The following is a 26,637-nucleotide window of genomic DNA, read 5'->3' as shown; positions in this document are numbered from 1 at the left end:
GAGAAGATTGTAAGGTGGATATATTTTATCTGAAGGAAATAGGCATGCAAGCTTCCCACTTGGCATGTGGTAACTGCTTGATACTTGTTTAACAAGCCAGATCCATAAGCCTATATTTCTGCTGATTTGAGCAAAAATAAGTAGACTTTAATTGCATTGTAAAACAAGAGGTTAGGTATTTTAAAAGGTTCTTTTTAAACTCGGCTGCTTATTAGATCTTGTCAAAGGAGCTCTGAGCCTCAGAGGTCTTTACTGATAGGAGAACTGCATCATGTGGGTTGAGCTCAATTCTTTTTGAGGACACAGGGTTGACTGCCTTTTAGGATGTATTTCTGAGAATGATGAAGGAGCAATCAGTGAGTCACAGTGACTACTGGAATGTATCGGTGTGGAAGAGAAGGTCAGAATGGCTCCCAAATTTTGAATTAGGCTGGTCAAAACAGGAATGCCATAGCTGAGCTCCAGAGCCACAAAGATAGTGATGGGATTGTGTTATTAAAGATAGACTGCACACAAATCCTTCATCCCTTGCTCTTTCCTTGCCTCTTAGCCTTTAGCTCTAGTCTTCTTTTCCTGGCAGTGCCAGATTATGTTTGTGTCACCAGGGAAAATTTCTGGTAGAGTCATTCTCCAAGTCAACAGTATTTACTGGCTCCCCACTGTATGCCAAGCATTGTTGGGGGGCACTGGGCCCAAACTTGACTATTGCTTTGCTTACTATCTCTTTGCATGTTTAGGCAATGAGTTCAGAGCTGGTAGATTATAAATAACCTAGAATAGAGCCTTCCTCGTGTGCTTTCTGATAAGTAACTTTGCCATGGAATCTAACTGGTCACATCTAATATCCAAGCCGAGACTCTGGTGTGGACTAAACTCACTTTTTTTTTTCCCCTGCGATGGCTTAAGAAAGAAATCTGAGCAAGGCTTTAGAAAACATATCTGAGCTATGAGGTTCTAGCATTCCAAACAGAGGTTTCATCAGCTCCTCGGGCAAGGAAAGCATCAAGGCCAAGGCAATGCCTGCTCCAGGGTCATCTTCGTACAGATAGTTCATTACTATCCAGAGCAGCAACGAACCCGAGTCTTTGGAGTTGGCAGTAGTTTTGCCAGTGGTCTCCTGGGAGGATTCTGAAACATTAGGTTCTGGCCTTCCCCTCTCTTTTAACATTAGATGTCAGTTCTGTCAGACCACAGGTGAATGCAGAGCCCGTAGATTAGCAGGAGCTTGTCTACTATAAGCCACAAAATCTAATACTCTGGGAGGGAGAACATTTTAAGGCCAGGTTATAATTTGTGGAAGTAATTTGAAGAAAGGAAGTTCGTTAGAAGAAGACAGAGAGGTCCAGGGAGGGAGGGAGGGGGCAGAGAGAGAAACGAAGAGTGATGGTGGGAGGTCAGAATGATGGGCTCCGTTGTACCAGTATCTCTGGTTTCTCCTATCATGACGGGCAGAGGGAGGGGAGCTGTATCGTGACCTCTGATCACTGACTTCACTCTGAAGGTGGGTGCTTAGAGGCCATCTCAAGAAACACCCCCACCCCCACAAAGTCCAACCCAAATCTGGCATCTGAAGCAGCATGTTCTTATATACAGTAAAGCACTTTCTTTATTCTTTTAAGCCACATCATCTCTGGCTGTTTACCTCTAAAGGCTTTGTAGGTGTGAATCCCTTCATCAGTGCATGATCACTGATTAAAAACAGCACCTACCCCGCCCCCCCACCACACACACAATGCCAATATGCTTGGAAAAAGAACTGTTGTTACCTGAAATTCCTTTCAAGTTAGCTCTGAGTGGATCAAAAAGATCGATGACTCCCCAGGAATATAAAATGTTTTTCAAGTCGAAATGATTTTGGATCCTGAACCTAAAACAACAAAAGATATACACTTTCACTTAAGATTCTCACCTTGATATTCATCACATGCCAACCCACGCCCCTCCCTTCAAAGTCAGGGAGCTCCAGGCTCACCTCCAACTTCGTCTGTCACTGCTCCTTCCCACACCCCGACCCCCTGACTAATCTGATCCCACAGCCCCTTCTCCCACCTCTGGACCTTTGCTTCTGCTGTTCTTTCCAGGTCTGCCTTGAATTTGAATTGTACTATCCTCTCCTCTAAGCTCAGTTCAGCGATCCCTCCTCCTCTTCCCCAGCTGTTGTGACCTTCGGTTCTTTAAGCCCTATTAAGCACTTTGTTCCACTCTTTTGATGTATAGAATGGTCTGTTTCCTATTAGTGTTATTTATGATACTGTAAACTATTTGAGAAAAGAGGCTCATTATTTCTTCATAATAATTAATATTTAATGAGTGCTTACCATGTGTAGGAAATGGCAAGCCACTCCAGTAGTCCTGCCCGGAGAATCCCATGGACAGAGGAGCCTGGTGGGCTGCAGTCCATGGGGTCTCAAAGAGTCGGACGCGACTGAGCACCCACGTGTGCATACCATGTGCCAGGCACTAAGAGTATTTTATGCGGATGATCTCATCTCTTCATCACGTAACCGTGTTATTATTCTTGTTTTACAGATAGAACACTGAGGCTTGAAGAGTTTAAGGAGCCTGCCCAAGAGGACGTCCTGAGTCTGCGACGGAGCCCGCCTGGACGAGGCTGATGGAGCGCAGAGCCTGTGCTCTCGGTGTCTACACTCTGCCACCTGCCATCTGCCTCCTGGCTGGGGTCTCACACACAGCAGGTGCGGAAAAGAAGTTGCTGACTAACTGCCAACTAATAGTGTCTCGTTGAACATTTTTCTATTTGATACAACATATTTTCACGTTTGCTGTGTGCAGCGTGGGTCTTTAGTTTTCCCAGTTAAGTCCCGAGAGCAGGAAAAACCAGCCCACCAACTTTATCATGTTTCTCCAAGGGCAAGGCATTTAAAACTTTACTGTTGAAGGCGGCTTTAAAAGGATGAATGACGTGATTTTCCTTTGAGAACAAAAAAACTTCCAAATTGGAATTTAGATGGTCTTTTCTATAAATCATGCAGAACTTATCGGAGAATAAAAATACTGTACCAGACTGTTAAATATCCACGTTCTTCACTGCCATACAAGACAATGTTCCCAATATTTTAAACAAAGGTATCAGATTTTCTCATAAATGTGTGTTCTGAATCTTGGCCATAGTTTCCAAAAAAGGCACCAGCTTTCTGGTGCTGATATGCTGATATTTCACAAAAATTAAAAAAAAATTTTTTTTCGGGGGCTACACCTCTCAGCATGTGGAACCTTAGTTCCCTGACCAGGGATGGAACCCACAGCCCTTGCACTGGCAGTGTAGAGTCTTAACCCCTGGACTACTAGAGAAGTTCCTCAAAAAAAGTTTTTAGACCACCTTCTCTGAAATTTTCTTAAATCCTTAAACCTCACTTTTCTGAGAACTCTCAGTGCTAAAACATAGCGGTTAAGAACATGAACTTGGGAACCCAGTGCCTAGGCTTGAATGCTGGCTCAGCCTCGTACTAGCTGAGGGAACCTGGGCAAGTCACTTTGCCTCTCTTTGCCTCGGTTTCTTTACTTAGGAAACGGGCCTAATGCTAGTGCTCAGTTCTTAGTTTTGTGAATAGTAAGTGCCGTAATCCTGGTAAAGCGCTCAGAACAACGTCCAGGACAGCTCACGCACTTTACTGTTACCACTGTGGTTTTGTTTCTCATTGATATTGATAAAGAGCTAAGGTATGTTTTAAGCCACGTATGGTGGTTATGGTAGGAGATAAAGCTGGGTCATACCATTTTTAGTAACTAAAGACAACAGTAAAAACGAGGTATGACTATGAAAGAGGACAGTGATTTGTTTCTTGAATGGCTACGAAGGCCAGGCCAGAAGAGATGCTACAAAAATATCTTGGGTTAGAAAAAACACCCTTTACCAAAACCAGACAAGGATATCACAAGAAAATGACAGACCAGTGTCCCTTGTGAACACAGATGTAAAAATCCTCAACAAAATATTAAAAAATTGAATCCAGCAACATATAAATCCCTCTATGACCAAGTGGGATTTCTCCCAGGAATGCAAGGTGGGTTTGACATATGAAAATCAATCCATGTAAAATACCATATTAATGAAATAAAGGACCAGGGCGACGTGATCATTTCAAGAGATGCAGAAAAAGTACTTGTCCAAGCACTTGACATTCTTTTATAAAAACAAAAACCACTTAACAAACTTGGATAGAAGGAGATTTCTTCAACCTCAAAATGGGCATTTACAACCCCCTACAGCTAGCATCATCCTTAATGGTGAAAGATTGAATGCTTTCCCCCTAGATCAGGAACAAGATAAAGATGATCACCACTTTTATTTAACACTTTACTGAAGGGTGTGCAGGGCAATTACACAAGAAAAAGAAAGCAAATGTGTCCAGAATCAAAAGAAGAACTAAATCTCTTTCTATTCACAGATGACCTGGTCTTGTATATAGAAAATCCTAAGGAATACACACACACACACATACACACAGACAAAAAACTATTAGAGCTAATACATGAGTTCATCAAGATGGCAGGATACAAGATCAAGATACAAAAATTGTTTCTTTACACTAGCAATGAACAATCTGAAAATGAAATCCCATTTACAATAGCATCGAAAGGAATAAAATACTTAGAAGTGAATTTAACAAAACCTGTACACTGAAAACTACAGAACACCATTGATAAAAACTAAAGAAAACCTGAAGAAAATCAAAGACATCTTGTGTTCATGGACTAGAATACTTAATACTGTTATAAAGCAGTATTCCCCAAGTTAATCGACAGAGTCAGCAAAGTCCACATCAAGAACCTGGCTGTTTATTTGGCAGAAACTGATAAGCTGATCCTAAAACTCACATAGAAAGACATGGAACCCAGAATAGCCAAAACAATCTTAAAAAAGAAAAACAAAGTTGAAGGACTCATACTGCTGATTTCTAAATGCATTAAAAAGCTAAAGTAAGCAACCAAGAGTGTGCAGTACTGGCAAAAGTACAGACATTTGTACCTATAGAATAAAACCAGGAAGTCTAGAAATAAACCTATATTTATGGCCGATTTTGACAAGAGTGTCAAGAAAATTCAATGGAAGACAGAACAGTCTTTTCAATAAACTTGGTTAGTTTTGCCTGTGAAACACCCCTAAAAGGTAAGGGAAGTTTTATTTCCCTAAAATCTTATATTCTTCTCGGATAGCAGGCTGAGTAGTCTTAGAGAGCTTAAAAATTTTTTTTTGTTTTAATCCAGATAAGGTCAAGTGTGAATGAATACTTGGGTTACTATGACCTCTGCCTTCTTGTCCCTTCCCCATCCTCCAGAGTTTTTTAGGATCTTTTCTCAAGGGATTGCAAGTTCTAGAGGCAGAATCAGCACCAGTGAATAGTTCTCAGTGGCGCTGGGCATCTCCCTGGGGCCTCTTCCTTACATCAGCTGCTCCAGGATGAGGCCAGCCATTTGTCTCCTACACTCAAAGAGACTGTAGCAAAGTCCTACTCCCAGCTGCATTTTCTCTCTATCGTTAGCCTTGAAAGCTCTTCTTCCTTTGCTGAGCTTCTCTTAAACATAACAGAAACATCAGGCTTGTTTCTGCTTCATGCTAGAGAGATCTGCTGAAATAGCCAGTCTTTGGGCTTTGATTTGGGGTTCAAATATTTGGTTTGGAGAGATAGGCATTATGTCTGAGTTTAATTCACCTTCTGCCTTCGCTAGGCCGATCTCACTTTAGACCTTGGCCCTTCACTCACTGGTCTCTCTCTCTCTCTCTCTGTTTTTTGTTCCAGGGCCTGGACTTATTTTTAACTCCTCGAGGGAATCCTGCCAAGGCCTCTGGCTCAGCAATGCAGAGAGCCTGGTCAGTGGAGGAGGCTGAGGTGGCCAGTGGGGAGGAGCATGAAGAATCCACACACTGCAAATGAACCCTCGGATAATTTTTTTTGTTTAACTGCTGGTCTCCAAATTAATTATGCATTTACTCTGATTTCAAATGAAGCTTATCATTTAGAGATGCTCCTTGAGGAACCCTTTGTAAAGTAAAGAGTTTTGCAAATAGGTTTTGCTTTGGAGAAGCAAAATCCAGCACCATCATTTAACTTTCTGACCTCTTGGGGTTTTGTATTTGTACCTATTGGGTTTTCTTAAAGAAAGGCTCACCACTCTTTAGAAAGAATGAAACCTTCAGTGCAAGGATGTAAAGCCTTCAACTTTTATGCTTCAATTTGCCTTCTGATGGGAATTATATCTGTATTTGCTCAACTGCATAAGCGATCTTGCCTATTTGGTTTTGAAAAACGATGGCTGTATACTCTTAGGATGTGATAAGATTAGAGGCACTCTCCAAGGTAACTGCACAGACCCTAGAGCCAGCCGCCCGGGTTCTGTAATGCAGGTCTGGCCGACTGGAGCAGGCCTAGGAGCCCGCCGACAGGACGATGCAGCCGCTCACCTGGGCAGGAACACCTCCATCCGGGCTCTCTTCAGGCTGGCGGTCCAGGCGTGGAGGAGGCTGGCTGTGAGGTGGGGCTCAATGTGGCTGAGCGGTGTGTCTCTGTCCCGAGGCAGCACCAGGAGTAGGCTGGCCGCATTTCCCAGGTACGGCAGCTCCAGCACCCCCACCTGATGGCCCGCAGGGTCCTGAAACTGGCCTGGGGGTTCAGTGGATGGGGGATCAGTTCTGTCCCGGGAGCCCAAGGAAACAGACAGTGCCGGACCCTGGGAGGGGCCAGCTCCCAGAACTGGAAACAATGCATTTTATTAACAATCAGGGTGTCCACCTCACCTTCAGGGAGCTGTTTGAGGACCAAGACTGTTGGGGGCTTGTGGCCACCTTTGCTGATCCTAAGACCTAGAATGTCTCTAAGATATTCTTATGTGGCTTGAGTCCTGGGGCCTGCAGTGGCTGGGCAGGATGGGGGTACTGGCACTCCGGAGAGCCAAACCCCTTCTTAAAGGGACAGCCACTACAATCCTGGCCTGTTCTTGCCGTATCAGGACCCAGGCTCTTGGTGCCAGATTTTCCTGTCTTTCAACCAAAAGCTTCCCAGGTAGCACTAGTGGTAACCAGTGAACCAGTGAAGTTGCTCAGTCGTGTCCAACTCTTTGCGACCCCATGGACTGTAATCTGCCAGGCTCCGCTGTCCATGGAATTCTCCAGGCAAGAGTGCTGGAGTGGGTTGCCATGCCTTCCTCCAGGGGATTGTCCCTGACCCAGGGATCGAACCCGTGTCTCCTGGATTGAAGCACTGCCTGGGTCAGCGGTAAAGAATCTGCCTGCAACGCAACACAGGGGACGTGGGTTTGATCCCTGGGTTGGGACGATCCCCTGGAGAACGAAATGGCAATCCACTCCAGTACTCTTGCCTGGAGAATCCCATGGACTGAGGAGCCTGGCGGACTACAGTCCATGGGGTTGCAAAGAGTCTGACTGAAGCGATTTAGCACACACTCATGTAATCAAAGCTCTAAGCCTAGATGTCACATGAAATTTCCCAGCGTCTGAAGCACTGCATATGCATGCGTACGAGCATGCTCAGTTGCTAAGTCACATCTGACTCTTTGTGACCCCATGGATTGCAGCTCACCAGGCTCCTCTGTCCATGATTTTCCAGGCAAGAATACTGGAGTGGGTTGCCATTTCCTCCTCCAGGGCATCTTCCTGACCCAGGGATTGAACCCATGTCTCCTGCTTTGGCAGGCAAGTTCTTTACTACTGAGCCATCTGGGAAGCCCAAAGCATTGCAAAGACCTGAGGAAACAGGAGTTCAGGCTGGATTCGGACTGATAATTTGTACCCTGTGACATAAACAAGTGGGCTTCAGGATGGACAGGTGGGAGCTTGTGAGTGATGGCTGTGACTGGCCAAGGATAAGTCCAGGCCACTGGGCACAGCCTAACTTCAGAAATGTGTGATGGGACAGGTGGAGGTGGCAGCAGACACGAATGGCCAGAAATCGGGAGACCCAGAGAGGGTTTCTGGTGAATGCAGGTGTAGTGGCCAGACCCAGTGACGGGACAGGGCGGGCAAATAATAGGGAGCAATCTAGGTGAGCTGGGTTGACTTGGCAGCCTGTGGCAGCCCCAGTCTCAGGCAGAACTCCAGGCTCCATCCCTTTCCTGGGAGGACAGGGGGGCCTGGGCCTCAGGGTGGACAGACAGCAGAGCCGACTGGCCACTGCAGCAAAATCTTACAATCACTAGGGAAAGACAGGGGCATGGTTCATACACCTTTTTGTATCTGCTCAGTAAATACTTGCTCAGCCTCCATTATGTGCCAGCCACCCTGTGTGGCTGTTCTCCCCAGCCACCCTGCACTGTGCTGGGGAGAACAGGAATATCTCGTAGTCTGCCTGCCAGCATCACCCAGCAGACAGATCAACCAGCATGGGTCACAGCAGCAACAGGGAAGTGTTAGGAGCAAGAATTATTGGGTTGGCCAAAAAGTTTGTTTGAGTTTTTCCATAATAGCTTATGGAAAAATCTGAACGAACTTTTGGGTCAACTCAATGGCTCATTTGGTAAAGAATCCATCTGCAATGCGGAGAAGGCAATGGTACCCCACTCCAGTACTCTCGCCTGGAAAATCCCATGGATGGAGGAGCCTGGTGTGCTGCAGTCCATGGGGTGGCTAAGAGTCGGACACGACTGAGCGACTTCACTTTCACTTTTCACTTTCATGCATTGGAGAAGGAAATGGCAACCCACTCCAGTGTTCTTGCCTGGAGAATCCCAGGGAAGGGGGAGCCTGCTGGGCTGTCGTCTATGGGGTTGCACAGAGTCGGACACGACTGAAGTGACTTAGCAGCAGCAGCAGCAGCCACCTGCAATGCAGGAGACCTGGGTTTGATTCCTGGGTTGGGAATATCCTATGGAGATGGGAAAGGCTATCCACTCCAGTATTACGGCCTGGAGAATTCCATGGACTGTACAGTCCGTGGGGTCACAAAGAGTCGGACACGACTGAGGACTTTCCCTTTCACTTTTCACTTTCAATACAATCCATTGTAAATGTATGTTTATTCAACAGACGTTCTTCCATTCCCATTTTACTTGACCTCAATGAATAATTATTGGTTGAATAAACTAATGAATAAATGCACTGGGAACTCACAAGGGTCCTGTATAGAGTCAAAGCAGGATGATAGCAAGTGTTCTCAACACCAGAGCTCTTAAACAGTTTTAAGTCTCACTGACTTCTTCTGGAATAAGAACATAATTAGTCCCACAAGCTGGAGAGGGCTGAGCATGCAAACCAGGGTTTGGAGGGGTGACCAGGAGAGGAGATGTGAGGCAGGCAGGGCAGCGGGGCCCTTCCTGCCTGGTCTTGCTGGGCCCCCCACTCTGGAGCGTCCACAGCACACACAATAGTCTGCTGGGAAGGGGAGCTGCAGGTGCACCCCACCACGAGGGAGACGAGTGACTTCCAGCAGGATGGGCAGGCAAAGTGATGAGCACTTCCGGATGGACATGCTCTAGGGAACCTTCTAGACTGGACTCTCCACCAACCGTCATTTCTCAACACCAAACGCTGAGGCAGGTGTTCATCTTGAGGGGGTGACTGCCAGGGGAAGGGGTTTGCCCAAACAGCCACATGACTCCCGGCTTTGCTCCGTGCAGAGGGAAAGGCCAGGCATGAAATCGGGGTTCTCTTCCCCATCGGTTCCCTCACTGTCCTGAGTCTCCACCTCCCTGGCCTTCCCTTACTCCTCGGCGCGCCTGGCACCGCAGAGGGACCTGCAGCGCCACTCAGCCGCATCCTTTTAGAGCAGAGCCCAGCCCTCCCTTCCCGGGCTCCTCCCGCTCACCGTAGTTGACCTCGGCCATTTGGTACATCATGGGAACCTCGAGGGTCAGGCCCTGGGCGCAGGTGAAAGGCAGGAGCTGAGTGTCCGAGGAGAACTGATGCCGCCAGGCGCTCTGGAAGGACACGGTGCTCACCAGCACCAGCTGCGCAGACTCTGCGCCGCCACCGCGCTCCCACGCGGAGCCCACCGGCCCGTCCCCTGCGAGCAGAGAGCAGGGGGCCGCTGAGAGGCTGCCGCCCGTGTGAGGCATCCACGGAGGGTTGTGGCTTGCTTGTTCGTACTCTTAGCTGTGGAACTGTGGTGCTTGTGAAGAGCTGTGGTTGGAGACCAGGCTTTAATTTTTTATTTTGTTATGTATAGCTTGGGGTGCTACAGGCTGGTTCCAGTTAGTTCTGGCTAGTTCTGGCTGGGATTGTTTCCCAGAAGCAGAAGGCTGCGCTGCTCAGGCAGACCCCTGGGGCGGGGGTGGGGGCGGGGGTGAGACTAAAAAGTGAGACTGGGTGCTGCACAGTGTCACCCCCACCCCCGACTCCCTTCGCCCCAAGTGCTCTAGGGCCTCATCCCTGGCGGAGCCTTTGTTTACATGATGACCTCCAGGGCACGGACTTTAAGTCTCTTGCCTTACCTAAGAGGGGAGCTGGCTGGCCACCTGTCAAGGGGCTGCGTCCTTCCAGCTCTTTATCCCTTTAATAAACACGTCCTTTGTGCTAGGCTCTGTCTTCAAGGCTTCAGCAAACCCTCCTTGACTCCTCCTACCAGTTCTGTTGTTATTCCCAGTTTTAAAGATGGGGCCCCAAGGTTGTCCAAGGTCACATACTTGTGAGCAACAAAGCCACCATCTGCCCACTTGCCCTAGATGGAGACCTTGGCCTTGAACCCAAGGAGCCTAGCCCTGGTCTTTTCAGGGGTACCGTCTCTTTCTTAGAGGACCATTCACCCCTGGGGTTGATAGCAGCTGACCGTGGCCTCGGGCCTCCCAGAAGCGCCACGAGCTGCAGCAGGGAGTTAAACATTTTGAAGTAAACTGAAAGACGTTGCGAAATGTTGGAGCAAACTGCTCGGGGAAACCCCCTTATCAATAAAGATCTGAATGTTCAGTTTGCCTCTGTGCACCTGCCCACATGCTGTTTCTTGATTCATAAAGTGCATCCCTGTTCTGCCTTTTAAACATTGGGTCTTCAGTGGTCTCCCTAGTTCTCTGTAACCTTTGTAATCGTCAAGGACGCTGGAGCCAGACTGCCTGGGTTAGAATCCCCTGCTCTCTGGATACAGGGCTGGAGGCCCAATTCTCTGTGCCTCTGTTTCTCCGTTTGTAAAACGGGGACAATGATGGCACTTAGCTCTTAGGATTATGGCAAGGGAAACTGAGCTCGTAACCACAGAGTACTTAGAAGAGTGCTGAAGAAATAAACTGAGCACTCAGTAAGTGTTCGTGACGTTCATCATCTTTGATGGTAATTACAACTGCGTGATATGTGTGCGTGCTCAGTCCTGTCTGACTCCCTGCTACACTCCGGACTGTAGCCTGCCAAAGCAGGTGCTGATTTTCATTAAACCATCCCTAATTGCTGCACATTAAGATAACCCTGGGCTAAACATTATTTACAGTTATTACATACAGTTATTGCCTTAAGTGAAATTCCTAAGAAACCACGTTTTGGGCTCCTACTGCATTTTGCGTTGAAGAGGGTTAGTGGTTGATGAGAACAGAGCTCAGTGGAAACACACCTGGGGACGCTGCATGGCCCAAAGTCTGCTGGGCTCCCGAAGAGCACTCTTGTGTGTGTGGGTGTGTGTGTGAGGGGTTGTGTGTCTGTCCCTGGGGGTGGGGTGGGGGTGGGGTAGGGACAGAATATAACCAAAAGTGAGCCCTGTTCACTCGAGGGTCGGGTTTCCCAAGAGGATAAGCCTCTGCTGCAGGTGAGGGCTGCCTGTGTACCCACTGCATGGCTTCTGATGGGTAACAGCTGGGACCTGTCTCCCCAGCCTTCATCCATTAACCTCATCAAGGTGGATGGTTTTTCCTTACCTGCAGTCTGCCTGGGGCCCCATCCGTTGGCCAGCATGGCAGTGCTGTTGGGCTCCCTGAAGTTGGCTAGCTCCAGGCTGCTGTTTGCCCACCGGGAGACCTGCTCCACAAAGCAGGGGGCGAGTGGCGTCCCCGTCTGCACGTAGAGGGTGCAGGCCAGCTCCAGCTTGGCACCCGGGTTGGTGCTGGGCAGCACAGCATAGACAGTCTGCAGCCATTCTCTGACCTTGGGGTCTGCAAAGAAGATCAGTCAAAATGGTGAGTGTAAGACAGGAGTTACCCCCGGCTCTGCTTGCTGGGTACAGGGGAATGGGACCCCTGCCTCTCTACTCTTAGGTCCCGAGGTTAATCCACCATAGACAGTCAGTTTGTAAAAGTCATAGCTCAGTTGCCCAGGAGTTAACCTGGATCCAAGAATGAAAAGTCGAGGGGGAAGAAACCATGCTAGATTTGAAAGAAATCAGGCTGTTATTGTTTAGTCTCTAAGTTGTGTCCGCCTCTTTGTGACCATGGACTGTAGCCCACCAGGCTCCTCTGCACATGGGATTTCAGGCAAGAATACTGGAGTGGGTTGCAATTTCTTTCTCCAGGGGATCTTCCCTACCCAGGAATCAAACCCTCATCTCCTGCATTGACAGGTGGATTCTTTACCACTAAACCACCTGGGAAGCCCAAATCTAGCTGAGATTAAGTCAGATAGAAAAACACTACCAACCTCCCAAAGACTGTGCTTCCTAAACTTCTTGAGCCAGATATCTGCTGCTGCTGCTAAGTCACTTTAGTCATGTCCAACTCTGTGCAGCCCTATGGATGGCAGCCCACCAGGTCCTCTGTCCCTGGGATTCTCTAGGCAAGAACACTGGAGTGGGTTGCCATTTCCTTCTCTGAGCCAGATATGTGGAGCAGTGCAAAAGCAGAGAGACCTGGGTTTCAAGTATGTACGAGGCCAGCGGATTTATGGGGAACATCATAGTAGCAGTGCTGGGCAGTGACCAGGGTGTTGAATTGTCGATATCCCTGGTACAGGGCCTCACGTTCATCCCCACGACTAACATCTGAGCAGCGTTTGGATGTAGTCTTTTGTGGAACTCTGCTTTCAACCTGGAAAATCTAGGGGCAAGGTAAGGACTCCTCCCATTCCCCCATCTCTCTGAGCCCCAGCAGACAGCCCATTATTCATGTCAGCGGGAACCTGCGAGAATGTTGAAATATCAGGCATTTGAAAGAGTCCATAGCTTCTACCTTCCTGATGGTGGACTTCTAGTCATTTACAGCTCACGCAGGAGGCCGCTTCCTTCTCTGCATATTCGTGGTGGAATTCTTTTTCACGCTATTGTTCACAGCTGTGGCTTCTCTTCTTCCCTGGGCATGTGGAGCTACTGCTGAGTCACGACAGGGTGGCATACCCTCCTGACCTGTGCACACAGGGCTTTTCCAGCCTGCAGGACCCCTTTGCAGGCAGGCTGCCTGTGGAACACAGCCCTTCCTTCTCCTTTTCGCCTCCCCTTCACCTTAGGGACAGCCCCCTGGCTGCCCACAAGTCTCCCCTGTGACTCCCAGGCTCTTTGCACCGTCTTTCTGCCCACCCTGCCTCCACCAGCTCTCCCAGGGCACCAGGTGGAATGACCCTCCTACCTGGCTTGGGTTGCCTGTCCATTCTGTGTCCCCTCACAAAGGCCAGGCCAGGAGACAGCAGCAGATGCACCCCCCAACCACCACCCCTAACTTGCCTGGCTAAAGTCCTTCTGGGGGCAGCGGCACCCAGAACACACCCCGGGCCGGGGGCCCCAGCCACCAGGCTGCAGGATGTGGTTGTGGGCAGGTTTACTCCACAGAACTTTCACCACCAAAGCCGCATCTTAGAATCTACTACTGTAAAAACTGGACTCAAGGCATATATAAATACATAGCCTAGCGAATTACAGCCTAACTCAAGTGCTTGTTTTTGTTTTAATGAGAAAAAACTGGAATGAAAAAAAAAACTCATTGGATTGTCCTTTCCTGAGGAAGATCATACTCATTGAATCACGTCCCTGTAGGGTGTAGACTGTCTGCAGGGGTGAATGGAGACATATCTGAGGTCCTTAGTGTCACATGACCTTAGGGGGTATCACAGAGCTCTCCTCTCTGTCCTCTCACCCTCTCGGCCCAGGGGACCCGCCATCCTTCCAGACAGACACGCCCAAGGCGCGGAGTCAGTGGGCTTGAGAGATCTTATCTCCACTGGAGCCTGGTTTGTCCCTACCATTAGCACATCGGAAGTGGTGTTCTAGATGCTGCTGGAATTAACCTATATTGTCAGAATAAAAAATGCTGAAGGTTGACGAACTTGGCTAAACCCTCTGCAAGCAGGATCACTTTTAATCCTCTCAACAACCCTGCGAATTAAGTGCAATTATGATCGCATTTATGGATGAGGGAGCGGGGGTTCAGACAGATGAATAAAGTTGCTCAATCAGTTGTCATCTGATTGTTGGGGTGGTACCTCACCACCTCCTGCCCCCTGCTCCCTGCCAGGTGAAGGACAGGTGGGCTGGAAACAGTCTGCCCCTCTGCTGCCTCTGCTGGGGAGAACCTCACAGAGCCTCCTGTTTTGCTGAGTTGCCGTATTTCCTAGTCTGGTCTCTGCTGTGCTTAGTCGCCCAGTCGTGTCTGACTCCTTGCGACCCCATAGACCATAGCCCGCTAGGCTCCTCTGTCCATAGGGATTCTCCAGACAAGAATACTGGAGTGGGTTGCCGTGTCCTTCAGTGGAGCAAAAGGAACTGACTTGCACGGTGACAAACTGTACCTCCCCTGCAGCCCTTGAAACTACTGCCTCGATTCCTCTCCCGTCCCGTTCCCCCTCCTACAAAGCCGTCTTTCCTGCTGGAGGAGTTGGGTGGCTGTAACAGCAGGGAGGGGAGGACTGCAGTAGAGCAGGGGTGTACTGGGGAGGGGTGGAGAGTTTGAAGGGAGGGTCCCTGGAATGGCACAGAGTGGCAGGAAAACGCTAGAAGAAATGGTATTTTTCTGAGTCCTGTTGCAGACCAGCCTTTTAACTCATTTGAGAGACCAGCGTGGAAAGAGCCTTCCTCCTCAATATATTAGCTGAACTGAACTGCTTGAATGTGACACTGAATCTAAAGGGGGGCGGTTCTGGATTTTAAAGTTAATGTATATGAAATTCTCAGCTGGCCAGAACCATCTTTGTGGTGCTGATTAAAGAGTTAAGTTTAGGACGATGTGCAAAGGGTTTGGTTGGGCTGAGAGAGCAGTGAGGATACGTGCGTGTGTGCTAAGTCACTTCAGTCATGTCCGACTCCTGCAACCCAATACACTGTAGCCCGCCAGGCTCCTCTGTCCATGGGATTCTCCAGGCAAGAATACTGGCATGGGTTGCCATGCCCTCCTCCAGGGGATCTTCCCAACCCAAGGACTGAACCCACATCTCTTTTGTCTCCTGCATTGGCAGGTGGGTTCTGTACCATTCATGCCACCTGGGAAGCCAAGTCTGGTGGAAAACAGTGAAGGCAGGGGGCTTAGATAAATTTGTATGCCTGCTCAGTGGCTGAGAGGGAGGCTAAGGAGTTGAGGAAAGAGCACAGGATTTGGAGTCAGAAAATCTGGAATTGGAATCCTGGCTCTATCACTTGCCTGTTGGGTGAGCTGAGTCTTAGCAAATCATTAACCTCTTGCTGCTGCTGTTGCTGCTGCTGCTAAGTCGCTTCAGTCATGTCTGACTCTGTGTGACCCCATAGACGACAGCCCACCAGGCTCCCCGTCCCTGGGATTCTCCAGGCAAGAACACTGGAGTGGGTTGCCATTTCCTTCTCCAATGCATGAAAGTGAAAAGTGAAAGTGAAGTTGCTCAGTCGTGTCCGACTCCTAGCGACCCCATGGACTGCAGCCCACCAGGCTCCTCCGTCCATGGGATTTTCCAGGCAAGAGTACTGGAGTGGGGTGCCATTGCCTTCTCCGCATTAACCTCTTGTCTCATTAGTAAAACGGGCACTTTAGGAGGCTTGGTGATTGCATATGATTTCTATAAGGATCAAGTGACATAACAACTGTAAAAGTGAGTCCACGGGCGTCATCAAACAGAATTCTTCCCCACCCCCATCTCCAAGGCCTCTGTTCCCAGCATCGTTCTTGTGACAGAAAGCTGAGATGTGTGAAAGCTGAGATGTGTTCTTTATTAATTGACTTGGAAAAGCATTGGAAATCCCTAGAACTTGGACCATTGGGAAATCATGTTTTCATGCAGTGAAAACAAAAATATTTGGGGGATATCACTGGTGTCTGCTTTGAAACTCATGCCCGGCTTTAGGACCAGCTGGTGGGGACATTGGCAAAGCTGCTGGTGGCCAGGCACTTCCCTGGTGGTCCAGTGGCCAAGACCCCTTGCTCCCAGTGCAGGGGCCTGGGTTCAGTCCCTGGTCAGGGAACTAGATCTCACATGCCTAGCCGAAAGAGAAGATTCTGCATGCCAAAACAAAGATCAAAGATCCCATGTGCTGCAACTAAGATTCAGTGCAGCCAAATAAATATTAAAAAAAAAAAACTGCTGGTGGTCACCTATTGGCTGGATGTCAGTGAGAAGACAAGCGCCCATTGTCTCATTTCGAACATGGATAGAGCTCTGTTGATCAGATGGGAACAATGCCCCAAGCCCCTGGGCTGTGGGTTCACGTTCCTGATCTCTGCTCCTTTGTAAAAGAAAGATTGGGACAGGGCAGGTGGTGGGCAGTAGCAGGTTGACTTAATCAGCACCCATGTGATTCTCTGAGCCATTTGGGGGCAAACACATGCAGGGGTATTCCATTAACTAGAACTCTGCAAGCAGCACATTCCTGTTTGTAATAATTAACCATGGATCCATGAGATAATGAAGCCATTTATAAGTAAGAAAAAAAAGTGGGATTATGTTCCCCAGAGTTTGACCATTAAGCATTCTGGACATTTGGTAATTCTTGAATGGGCTCTATGGAAACCCTGTTAATCGCCACACTTTGCTCAGGCAGGTACCCTGACGTTACCTGACAGCAAAGCACCGACTGTCATCAGTTCCCTGGCTCTGCAGGGAAACTCCATTTGCGTTTCTCACTTTCCCCCTAGTCCTGACTTCTGTGAGAAAATGTTTCAAGGCCGAAATGCCTGCCCCTCTTTCATATTCCTATTTGTTCTTCACAACCCAGCTCAGGGGTCTTGTTATCTGGGGAGCCTTCCTGATCTGCTAGTGGAATAAATCATTCCCTCCCTGGTACGAACATATTTCACATAAGTACACTAACTGCTCCTTATTAAAAATGTGTTTCTGTGTGCATTGTTCCTACGAGACTGAGAGTCTTGTGTTCAAAGGATTCCTTATATACCTGGCTGCTAAATTCCTGGCGTAGCACCAGCCCACACAGCAGGAGCTCAGAAATACTTGATGGATGGCTTTGCACTGAATCTAACGTGGCTGGAGAGCAACTCCACGGATACGTGCATTTCTATAATATACTTGCCGAGCAAAATTCAACGTGATAACTTCTGTTTGTCTTCACTTATCCTAAGAGACAAAACGTATTTGCAGGTCGGCCAGCAGTCTCACGAGAATTATTTTGGCAGAGGACAGGGTGTGGATGGGGAGGGGTGGGGACAGTTCACACAGGTAGTGCCTGTGGCCTGCTGTCTGGAGCATTCACCTTGCCAACGCAAGATGCCACCTCCAGGGAGCTCTTGCCATGGCTGTCTTGGTATTAGTACCTGGGTGCTCTAAAAAAGGGTTAATTTATATAATTTTAATTCTCATCCTTTTTCACTGGCATCTTATTCTTAGATAGAGAAAAAAGGTTGTATGTAAAGTGTTTGTGTTCAGATGGAGTTGGGAGGTTGGGACCAGGGCCAGAGGCCCCAAGTGGGACCAGGTGTGGCTGACCTGGCATCACAAGACTCTTGCCCCCACTGGCAGAGGTGTTCTGAATTATGTTGGTAAATATGACTGCCTGGAAGTCACACATTTATGAAACCGGGATGGTCTCTGGAACCAGACAGCCTGGGCTTGAGTTCCAGCTTAAACTAATAAATATCAAATTATGTTGGTAAATATGACTCTGCCTAGAAGTCACACATTTGTTAAAGCAGGATGAACCAGACAGCCTGGCTTGAGTTCCAGCTTGACCACTTGCTGGCTGTGTGACCTTGGGCAACTTGCTTACATGCTCTGTGCCTAAATTGGCTTATCTCTAGGGATGATGAGATAATTACCTACCTCGATAGGGTTGTTGCTACAGTGAATTAGATTGTATTGGTAAGGTGGTTCTAGCAGTTTCTGGCACCTAGTAAGCGTTATAAAAGGGCTTGTAAAATGCAATGGAGAAATTGCCGCCAAACCCAAGGGTAGAAGCGAACCTTAGAAATTTTATCAAGAGTGACCACGATGTGGGCTTCCCTGGTGGCTCAGTGGTTGGGAGTTCGCCTTGCAATGTAGGGGATGTGGGTTCAATCCCTGGGTGGAGAAATCCTCTGGAGAAGGAAATGACAACCCACTCTAGTATTCCAGCCTGGAGAATCCCATGGACAGAGGAGTCTGGTGGGCTACTGTCCATGGACAAGACTGAGTGACTAAACAGCCACCACCATGATGTAGAGTGTCAATGCCTTCTGTTGCACACTTGCCAGTGGGCAGCTTTCTCTGCCTGCCACCCGAGGCAGCCTGAGCATGAGGTCAGGTGTGAGTGTGAGCAGGGCAGTGGGCGTGAGCAGCAGAGTGGGAGGAGCAGAGGTCCGCTTACCATGGACAGTGTAGCCCAGGGCCTGGGCCAGCTGCCAACCAGTGTTCCCCCGGGCTCCAAACTGCAGGAGTTCCAGGGGGATGAAGGCACCAGCGGGGGAGAGGACCAGGTTGGTTTGGTTGCTGGCCGCGGCCACGCTCCGGTACAGGCGAAGCGCCAGGTCCGTCCTCAGCAGGGTCAGGTCCTCATGGAGGTTGCTAGCTCCCCCGGGGGAGCAGACGGGAAGGAGGAGGAGGGCCAGTAGGAGAGACTGCATGGCTCCTGCAGAGGAGGGAAGAGATGCAAGTGAGGCAGGAGCTGCTCCATCCTGCAGAGGAGTGGGCCTGGGGCTGGTGCGCGGCTGCGGCTGAGAATCACTTAACAGGCCTGTTACCTGGGACCCTTCTACCCGCAGCAGAATGTGTCTCTGTATCTGCCTTAGAAACACTTGCTGGAAATCAAACCGTGAGTTGCAAGGCCTGAATTTTAGGCCTGCTCTGTCATTGGAAAAGACCCTGATGCTGGGAAAGATTGAAGGCAGGAGAAGGGGACGACAGAAGATGAGATGGTTGGATGGCATCACTGACTCAATGGACATGAGTTTGAGCAAAGTCCGGGAGATGGTGAAGGACAGGGAAGCCTGGCGTGCTGCCGTCCATGGGGTCCCAAAGAGTCGGACGTGACTGGGTAACTGAACAACTGTCACTTACTACATGCATGACTTTGGGTGAAGCTCTGGTCAGACCAGAAGCATTATGTTGGCTCAGAAACTTGAAAAGTATGTCTTACTCATTTTTCTCAGTACTTAGTTAGCTCAGAGCTGGGCCATGTCTATCAGTAATAATAATAGGAATAACAAATAATATACTCTGTTAAAAAGGACTTTGTATTTTCATGATTAATCATTACAACATTCTTACATGGTAGCTGTTATTAAATTGCAAATATAGAGATGATGATGTTTAGAGACTTCAGTGGGTCATTTAAGAAAACATGGGGGTGGAAACAGGCCTGGGATTCCAGTCCTGGTCTCCTCTGGGTGGTCCATGAAAGACTGAGCGTATAAATGCACATTAAAATATTGATCCATGAGCTAATTGTACCTAGGATATCAGAATTCTTGTGATGTGAATTATTTTCATAAAAAGGACACTTTCACAGAGAGCAGAATGCTGCAGATAGAACTCCTGCTACAGAGATGTACCCCTTCAAGGAAGAGAGTGCCTTTGCTGGAAATTAACGCAAAGAAGAGAAAGGCAAGGTACAAAGTGTTCTCAGTGACTACGCCACACGGACAGCCTGTGGCAATTTCTGTTCTGTTGTCTGACTGCGATATCAGGCAGGATTGGTGAGAGAGGGTCCCAGCCCAAAGAAGTCATCTGAGGATGAGAAGTTTGCATGTAAAGCCACTGGGCTCAAAGGTGTTTATTTCAGATAAAGGCCCCACATGGAAAAGCATCCTCTTTTTCTCAGCTCTTTCCTTCTGCAGCCAAGCACAAAGGCATCATAGGGGTGGGGGTGTGCACAGGTGTGGGGATCTTTCTCTGTGTATTTGGAAACCCCAGTCTAGGGTCTTTTTCGAAATGACCAACTCCCAGTGCTCTTGATGCTCCTATCACCTCCCCCAGGGATGCAGCAATCAACCCTTCACGCCCTTAGGCTCCCCATGACCACGTCCCTGCCATGATTCACTGCGGACGAGCTGTTCACTCACCTTCTCTTGGATGGGACTGTCCGAGTTTCCTTGCTGACTCCTGTCCTTGTGGGTCTCCGGTGTTAACGTGCTCCCCCTTTTAAAAAAGTGGAGCAGAATCTGCTTTGAATCACAAGACGGCATAGGGAGGAAGCTGGCAGTTGCCGTCTCTGTCGGCGATGTCTCTACCACTCGGTCCAAATTCCTGGAGCCTGAGGTCCCACAGAGAGCCAGGGGCAGGAGCCTAGCCCGGCCAGCCAAGCCCAGATCGGGAACAGAGCGGGCCCTGGGGAGGGAGCCAGCCACACCCGTCAAGCCTGCTTAGGCTTGTGACCTGATTGTACCAGCGAGGAACCCCTCTTGTAGCCCTTTGTCACTTGGAGGAATTTCACTGATAACTCTGCCGTTAGGGCTTTTGCTGGGTACCAGGTACCTCATGCTTTTCCCCGCCTCCTGGGAAGAGAACAATACATTAGTCATCGGGCATGACTTGAAACTTTTAGCAAATGACATTCTGCAAAAAAGGGTGGGGAGGGAAGCAAAATATAGCACAATCAGTTTGGAACAAGGTGTCTTGCCTTATTTATTATTAATAAAAGTGAATGTATTTATTTATATGTAATACAATAAATATAAGAACTCTAAGCAATCTTGTTCTCAAGATATAGAAGTTAATAAATCTGGTGACTCAATATGAGAAAGAGACTGTGTTGTCAGTTAAGGGAAGGCACGTTCTGGGGAAGAATAAGCAGATTCTGTCCAAAGTCTGTCCTTGTGACCTAATTCAGAGTTGCAGACATTTCTATGAGTTTCTTAGGTGTCGTATTAAGTACAAAATACGTGTTAGGTTACACGTCGTTAGAGATTGAAGAAAAGACACTTGGAAATGAATGCAGCTCTTAATAATGTTCTCTCAGGCATCTGTTAGAGTTAATATTTGAAAAAGAATGAGACTGTTTTTCATCTGACCACCACTCACACCCCTGTAATCAGCGGGCGCTTCACTTTCAAGTGGAGTTAATTGCTGACACTCAAGCCTGGAATAGTTTATAGCTCTTAGGAGAGTTCCACCTCTAGAATTATTTTGCATGAAATTTCCCCAGATCTTCAATGTAGAGATTGTACATTTTTTGCATGCCTTGAACTCTAAATTGTAGTATGATGGGGGAATAAATATGTATAACTTATTCTATAGCATCCAGAGTGGGCATCCCATCCACCCACCCACCCACCCACCCATCCAGTAGCTCTTGCTTGCCTGCTAGGTTCTGAGGCTCTGTGCCAGATCTGGTGGAGGTGGCAATGAACCAGCCACCTGGACTCAGCTAGCTCTCAGGGGACCTAGAGTCCCTGAGTGCAGACTTTTGATGTTGATGCTGATGGGTTTAAGAAAAAGAGTCCTCCATGAGGAGGACCGTGTAGCTTGCAAGGGCTGCCTCCCAATGCTGAGTTCCCCGTGGTTGCAATTATTTGAGTAGAAGCTCATTCACTTTCTGCCCATGGTGGAACTGGGAAGATGCTTATAAAAATGTTTCCCAAATTTGAGAAGGTTGGCTGTGTGACTTCTGTAAGCATTTCTTCCTACCTGACTCTAAGAATGTATCATTTTAGATTGCTTTTATATTCTCTAGAAAAAAATACTGAGTGGAAGCCCTATGTATAGACTGCTGCTGCTGCTAAGTCGCTTCAGTCGTGTCCCATTCTGTGTGACCTCATAGACGGCAGCCCACCAGGCTCCCCGTCCCTGGGATTCTCCAGGCAAGAACACTGGAGTGGGTTGCCATTTCCTTCTCCACTGCATGAAAGTGAAAAGAGAAAGTGAAGTTGCTCAGTCATGTCCAACTCTTAGCGACCCCATGGACTGCAGCCCACCAGGCTCCTCCGTCCATGGGATTCTCCAGACAAGAGTACTGGAGTGGGGTGCCATTGCCTTCTCCATGTGTAAAATAACTAGTGGGAATTTGCTATATAACACAGTGAGCCCAGCCTGGTGCTCTGTGATGACCTAGAGGGTCAGGATCAGGAGTCAGGTGGGAGGGAGCCTCAAGAGGGAGGCGATATGATTCTCAAAGTTGTAGAGCAGAAACCAACACAGCATTGTAAAACAATTATCCTCCAATTAAAAATAAACTAAAAGAAAATACTGGGGAGCTGAACATTCAAAAAAAAATTTCCTGTGTAGGTTAAACATTTCAAAGTGTGAATGAATAAAAGATGGGCAGCAGTTTTTGTTTTGTGTGCTCAGAAGTAAACCTGTATAGGCCTCTGTGTTCTCCAACTGTTTAAGCAGAGGTTATCAAGCTTGTTTTGACCTGTCTGACATATTGGTTTACACTGCTCAGAGAGCCTTTATTTGTGAAGATATTTACCGTAATTATAACAACAAAAATAGTGACCATTGTTGAGCACTATGTTCCAAGTACTGTGTTACATCCTTTCCATTCACTATTGCAGTGAATCCTCCCAACAGTCATATGAGGAATGTGTTATTATCCCTGTTTTGGAGATGATGAAACAGACTTGAAGAGCTCAAGGTACTTGCCCAGGTTCCTGCAGTTAGAGGTCAAGCTGGTGCAGGGTGGGTTGTGGGCTTATCCACGCTGATGAGCTCTGGTCCTCAGCGCCACTGCTCTGCAGTCCAGAACCACCGTGAAGAGCAACTCGACCTCAGAGCTGGCTCCAAATAATCTGGAAACAGGGAAAATTAGGCGGAGAGGAACTAAGGTTGAAAATAGAAAAAAGGCATCAAACTGTGTTTGGATATTCTGGTTCTGAAGAGCTTGCTTTTGGTGTTACTTTCTCATACATTTCAGTGTGATTAGCATTTTGGCCGTTTTTATCAGTTGAATTTTAAAAGTGATTAAAAAACAAGACTTGAGACCATGCCGTGTTATCCTCTCTAGCCCTCAGTCTAGGGGTAACTAGACAGGAAAGGCCGATCCTCACTAAGCCAGTGTCAGGGATTGGCAGGAAAAATCCATGTGAAAAATCTACCCAAGGGCTGTAACCCTTCTCTATCACTTCAAAACTGTGGGCATCAGTGATCTATTACAACAGTATTTCCTGAGAGCCTGGCCTTGACCTCCAAGGCTTCTCTGAGTGGGGTTTGCGGGAGCCACATTTTTTCTAGGGGGGGAGGGCCATGCTGTCTGGTTTGTGGGATCTTAGTTCCCCAACCAGGGATTGAACCTAGACCCTTGGGAGTGAGAATGTGGAGTCCTAACCACTGAACCACCAGGGAATTCTCAAGGGAACCGCTTCTGATTTATCATAGTTGGTTCATGTCCTGGCCAACTCAGCCTGGTATGACAGAAAAACCCAGACTGGGTGGCTTAAACAACAGAGATCTATTTTCACAATTCTGAAGGCTGGGAAGTCCAAGATCAAGCAGATTCTGTGTCTGATGGAGGCCTGCTCCCTGGTCGGTAGACAGCCAGCTGCCTTCTTGTATTCTCACATGGCAGACACAGAGAGAGAGGGGTCAGCTCTCTAATGTCTCTTCTTATAAGGGCACCATTCCATTCATGAGGGCCCCACCCTTGTGACCTCGTTACCTCCCAAAGGCCCCACCTCCTAGTACCATCTCCGATGCATGAAAGTGAAAAGTGAAAGTGAAGTCGCTCAGTCGTGTCTGACTCGTAGTGACCCCATGAACTGCAGCCTACCAGGCTCCTCCATCCATGGGATTTTCCAGTCAAGAGTACTGGAGTGGGTTGCCATTGCCTTCTCCTAGTACCATCACAGTGAGGACTTGGAATTCAAAATATGAATTTGTGGCAGGGAGGGATAAACATTCAGTTCCCCATCGACTGTGCAAAGAAATGTATTTGTTATCCCTGAACTGCCTCAAAAGGCACCTCTGGTTTGACTCAGCTCTGAAAACTCCGGTGACCTCCTGTGAACCCAACAAGTCAGGACCCTGCTTTTGCAGGACCACATGGCTACACAAGCGTGTAGGCAAAGCTGCCGAAATACAGCAAATATACAAGGGAGAGACCCGACAGATCACAAGCTGACTTGCTGCTGCTGCTGCTGCTAAGTCGCTTCAGTCGTGTCCGACTCTGTGCGACCCCATAGACGGCAACCCACCAGGCTCCCCCGTCCCTGGGGTTCTCCAGGCAAGAACACTGGAGTGGGTTGCCATTTCCCTCTCCAATGCATGAAAGTGAAAAGTGAAAGTGAAGCCGCTCAGTCATGTCCAACTCTTAGCGACCCCATGTACTGCAGCCCACCAGGCTCCTCCATCCATGGGATTCTCCAGGCAAGAGTACTGGAGTGGGGTGCCATTGCCTTCTCCACAAGCCCACTTAGAAGGCCCTGAAACTCGAGGCCAGGAGAGGGAGCTCCCTGTGGGCTGGGCTGGCTCCTGCTGTCGTGGTGGGGGCACACGGCTGTCCTCTTCGTTTCTGACACTCTGTCCTTGTGGCCCGAGCCAGCCACTTCAGAGACGTCTGCTGCAGGCCACATGGAAGCCACAGTCTGGGAAAAAAATCATGAGCCACTAGGTACCTGTGCAGGGGGTTATGAATGGGAGCACAGTCAGCAAGGCTGGGGAATCCAGTGAGTGGTTAAGTTGTGGCTTTAAACACATTCTGCCCAAGGGAGGGTTGGGATGGAAGGAAGGACCGTGTGGTCCCTGCGCAGACCCTGAAGACTCCAGGCAAGAGCCTGGGAGCAGGAAGACATGTATTCCAAGCAGGAATACATTCACACGATCAATTCTTCTTCTGTGTTCATACTGCACATTAAAGCAAACGATCTCCTTGTTTTTTGGAGGCAGGAGTGAAGAGAGCAACAAGTAAACCTCTAAAGGCCAAATCTTGGGAAAGCTCTAACTTTGCAAGTGTTCTTTGGCACAGTGCTTCGCGGGGTTCGTGTGCTGCCTTTGGGGGTCTGAGCTGTCAGAGCAGCCCTGGACTGTGGGTCTCGGAAAGCTACGCCCCCACCATCTAATCTGCTGCTGAGACATTGCAGTGAGTGAAGTGACTACGTGAGGAGGTGATTTTAAAAACATAGGCGGGAACTTCCCTGAAGGGCCAGTGCTTAAGAATCCACACTTCCATTGTAGCAGAGCACGAGTTCAACCCCTGGTCTGGGAACTAAGATCCCACGTGACCTGAAGAGCAGCCAAAAAAAAAAAACAGCTGAAGCAGCGTTCCCAGCACACATTTAGTTATCGCGCCCGTACTGGAGATGAGGAGGTGGAGGGTGTGTGGGAGCGAGATTTAAAAACATTTCTATTTTCAACATACTAGTGATAGTGGTTAAGAGTGATATGGTTTGATTGGTGGTGGGGTCTGTGATGCTGGGAAAGGGAGGCCGAGCAAAGAAACGTCAGATGCGGGCACAGTTCTGGAATGTTCCTGGATGCATATGCATATGGAGACATAATGTCCAGTAGGAATAGCAGTGACAAGCACAGATCTGGCCCTCAATGCTCTGAGCCCAACCAGCCAAGTGGGAAAGAGAGTGTGGGTGCTGGGTGGCAGACACAAGGCAGAGCCCAGGGAGGCCCCAGATGGAGCCAGGTGGGCTGATATTTTGGGTGATGAAGGCCCATCAGTACGGCCAGCTCTTTACTATGAGGTGGAGGTCTCCATGAACAAGTCAGGGTCTATCACAAGGTTGTGCCCCTTGAGAGTAATGCTGCACCTTAAAATTACTGTTTTTTAAAAAATGTATTTATTTTTGGCTGCACTGGGTCTTCATTGCTGGGCACAGGCTTTCTCTAGTTGCAGTGAGCATGGGGCTGCTCTCTAGCTGCGGTGTGTGGGCTTCTCATGGCAGTGGCTTCTCTGTTGCAGAGCAGGGGCTCTAGGGTGCATGGGCTTTAGTGGTTATGACGCATGGGCTTCGTTGCCCCGTGGCAGGTGGTATCTTCCCAGACCAGGGATCGAACCCATGTCCCCTGCTTTGGCAGGTGGATTGTTAAGCACTGGACCGCCAGGGAAGTCCAATGCTGCACTTTAAAGGCCTCCTGCGTCCTCCCCAGGAGCATCCTCACGCCAGTAGCATCCCAGCCTGATTGTTGAAGAAGACTCTCACACGTGGTGGCTCCCTGCAAGTGCTTTGGTGGGCTTGGCACTGCATGTAATGATGTGATGGTGATTTGTCCTGAGGAATCACACCTCAAGTCAAAACAGAGACTCGGGTGCAGGATGTCAAGGAGTCGGAACCGTCGGGCACAAACACCACTCACCCTAAATGAGGTTCAGGCCTTTATCTCCTTCACTGAACTCGGGTCCCTTTGGGCCGGCACGGGGGTAGGGGTGGAAGGCATGCCCAGCTGTCTGGGAGCAGCCCTCCCTCACTGCTTTGGCTGCCACTCAGTCTCAGCCAGTGGTACCAGGGGCATCCACTGGCAGAGATCTCATTCTCCACCTTCCTCAAAGGCAGGAG

General features: G+C 48.6%; 2 protein-coding genes and 1 long non-coding RNA gene across 12 annotated transcripts in view; 2 read left to right on the top strand and 1 right to left on the bottom strand.

Annotated features, from left to right (window-relative positions):
- INTS6 (integrator complex subunit 6) overlaps window positions 1-9,073 on the top strand; it is a 107,150-nt gene extending 98,077 nt beyond the window's left edge. For all 5 annotated transcript variants that reach the window (XR_015137997.1, XR_015137995.1, XR_015137996.1 and 2 more), the window contains 2 exons: window positions 2,530-2,696; window positions 5,763-9,073. The gene's annotated coding sequence lies outside the window, so the exon portion shown is untranslated. The remainder of the gene's footprint in view (window positions 1-2,529; window positions 2,697-5,762) is intronic.
- SERPINE3 (serpin family E member 3) overlaps window positions 1-20,452 on the bottom strand; it is a 31,540-nt gene extending 11,088 nt beyond the window's left edge. For all 3 annotated transcript variants that reach the window (XM_086329177.1, XM_086329178.1, XM_086329179.1), the window contains exons 1-6: window positions 20,260-20,452; window positions 18,567-18,827; window positions 11,809-12,042; window positions 9,780-9,977; window positions 6,425-6,623; window positions 1,767-1,867 (exon numbers count right to left, since the gene is read on the bottom strand). In XM_086329177.1, coding sequence (XP_086185303.1) covers window positions 1,767-1,867; window positions 6,425-6,623; window positions 9,780-9,977; window positions 11,809-12,042; window positions 18,567-18,822 — 988 coding nt within the window. In that variant the 5' untranslated portion in view covers window positions 18,823-18,827; window positions 20,260-20,452. The remainder of the gene's footprint in view (window positions 1-1,766; window positions 1,868-6,424; window positions 6,624-9,779; window positions 9,978-11,808; window positions 12,043-18,566; window positions 18,828-20,259) is intronic.
- The window catches only part of LOC147361489 (uncharacterized), a 112,009-nt gene continuing 97,298 nt past the window's right edge, over window positions 11,927-26,637 (top strand). For 2 of the 4 annotated variants that reach the window (XR_015138006.1, XR_015138001.1), the window contains exons 1-2: window positions 11,927-12,066; window positions 12,835-12,929. This is a non-coding gene — a long non-coding RNA (uncharacterized LOC147361489). The remainder of the gene's footprint in view (window positions 12,067-12,834; window positions 12,930-26,637) is intronic. The other 2 variants (XR_015138012.1, XR_015138008.1) reach the window with 1 other exon arrangement.

Source organism: Bos grunniens, chromosome 12 (assembly GCF_055505025.1).
Source record: "Bos grunniens cultivar Pamir isolate PY7600 chromosome 12, Bosgru_T2T1.0, whole genome shotgun sequence".
Taxonomy (NCBI): Eukaryota; Metazoa; Chordata; class Mammalia; order Artiodactyla; family Bovidae; genus Bos; species Bos grunniens.
The sequence above is the reverse complement of the archived record's forward strand: the minus strand, read 5'-3'. Positions and strand labels throughout refer to the sequence as shown.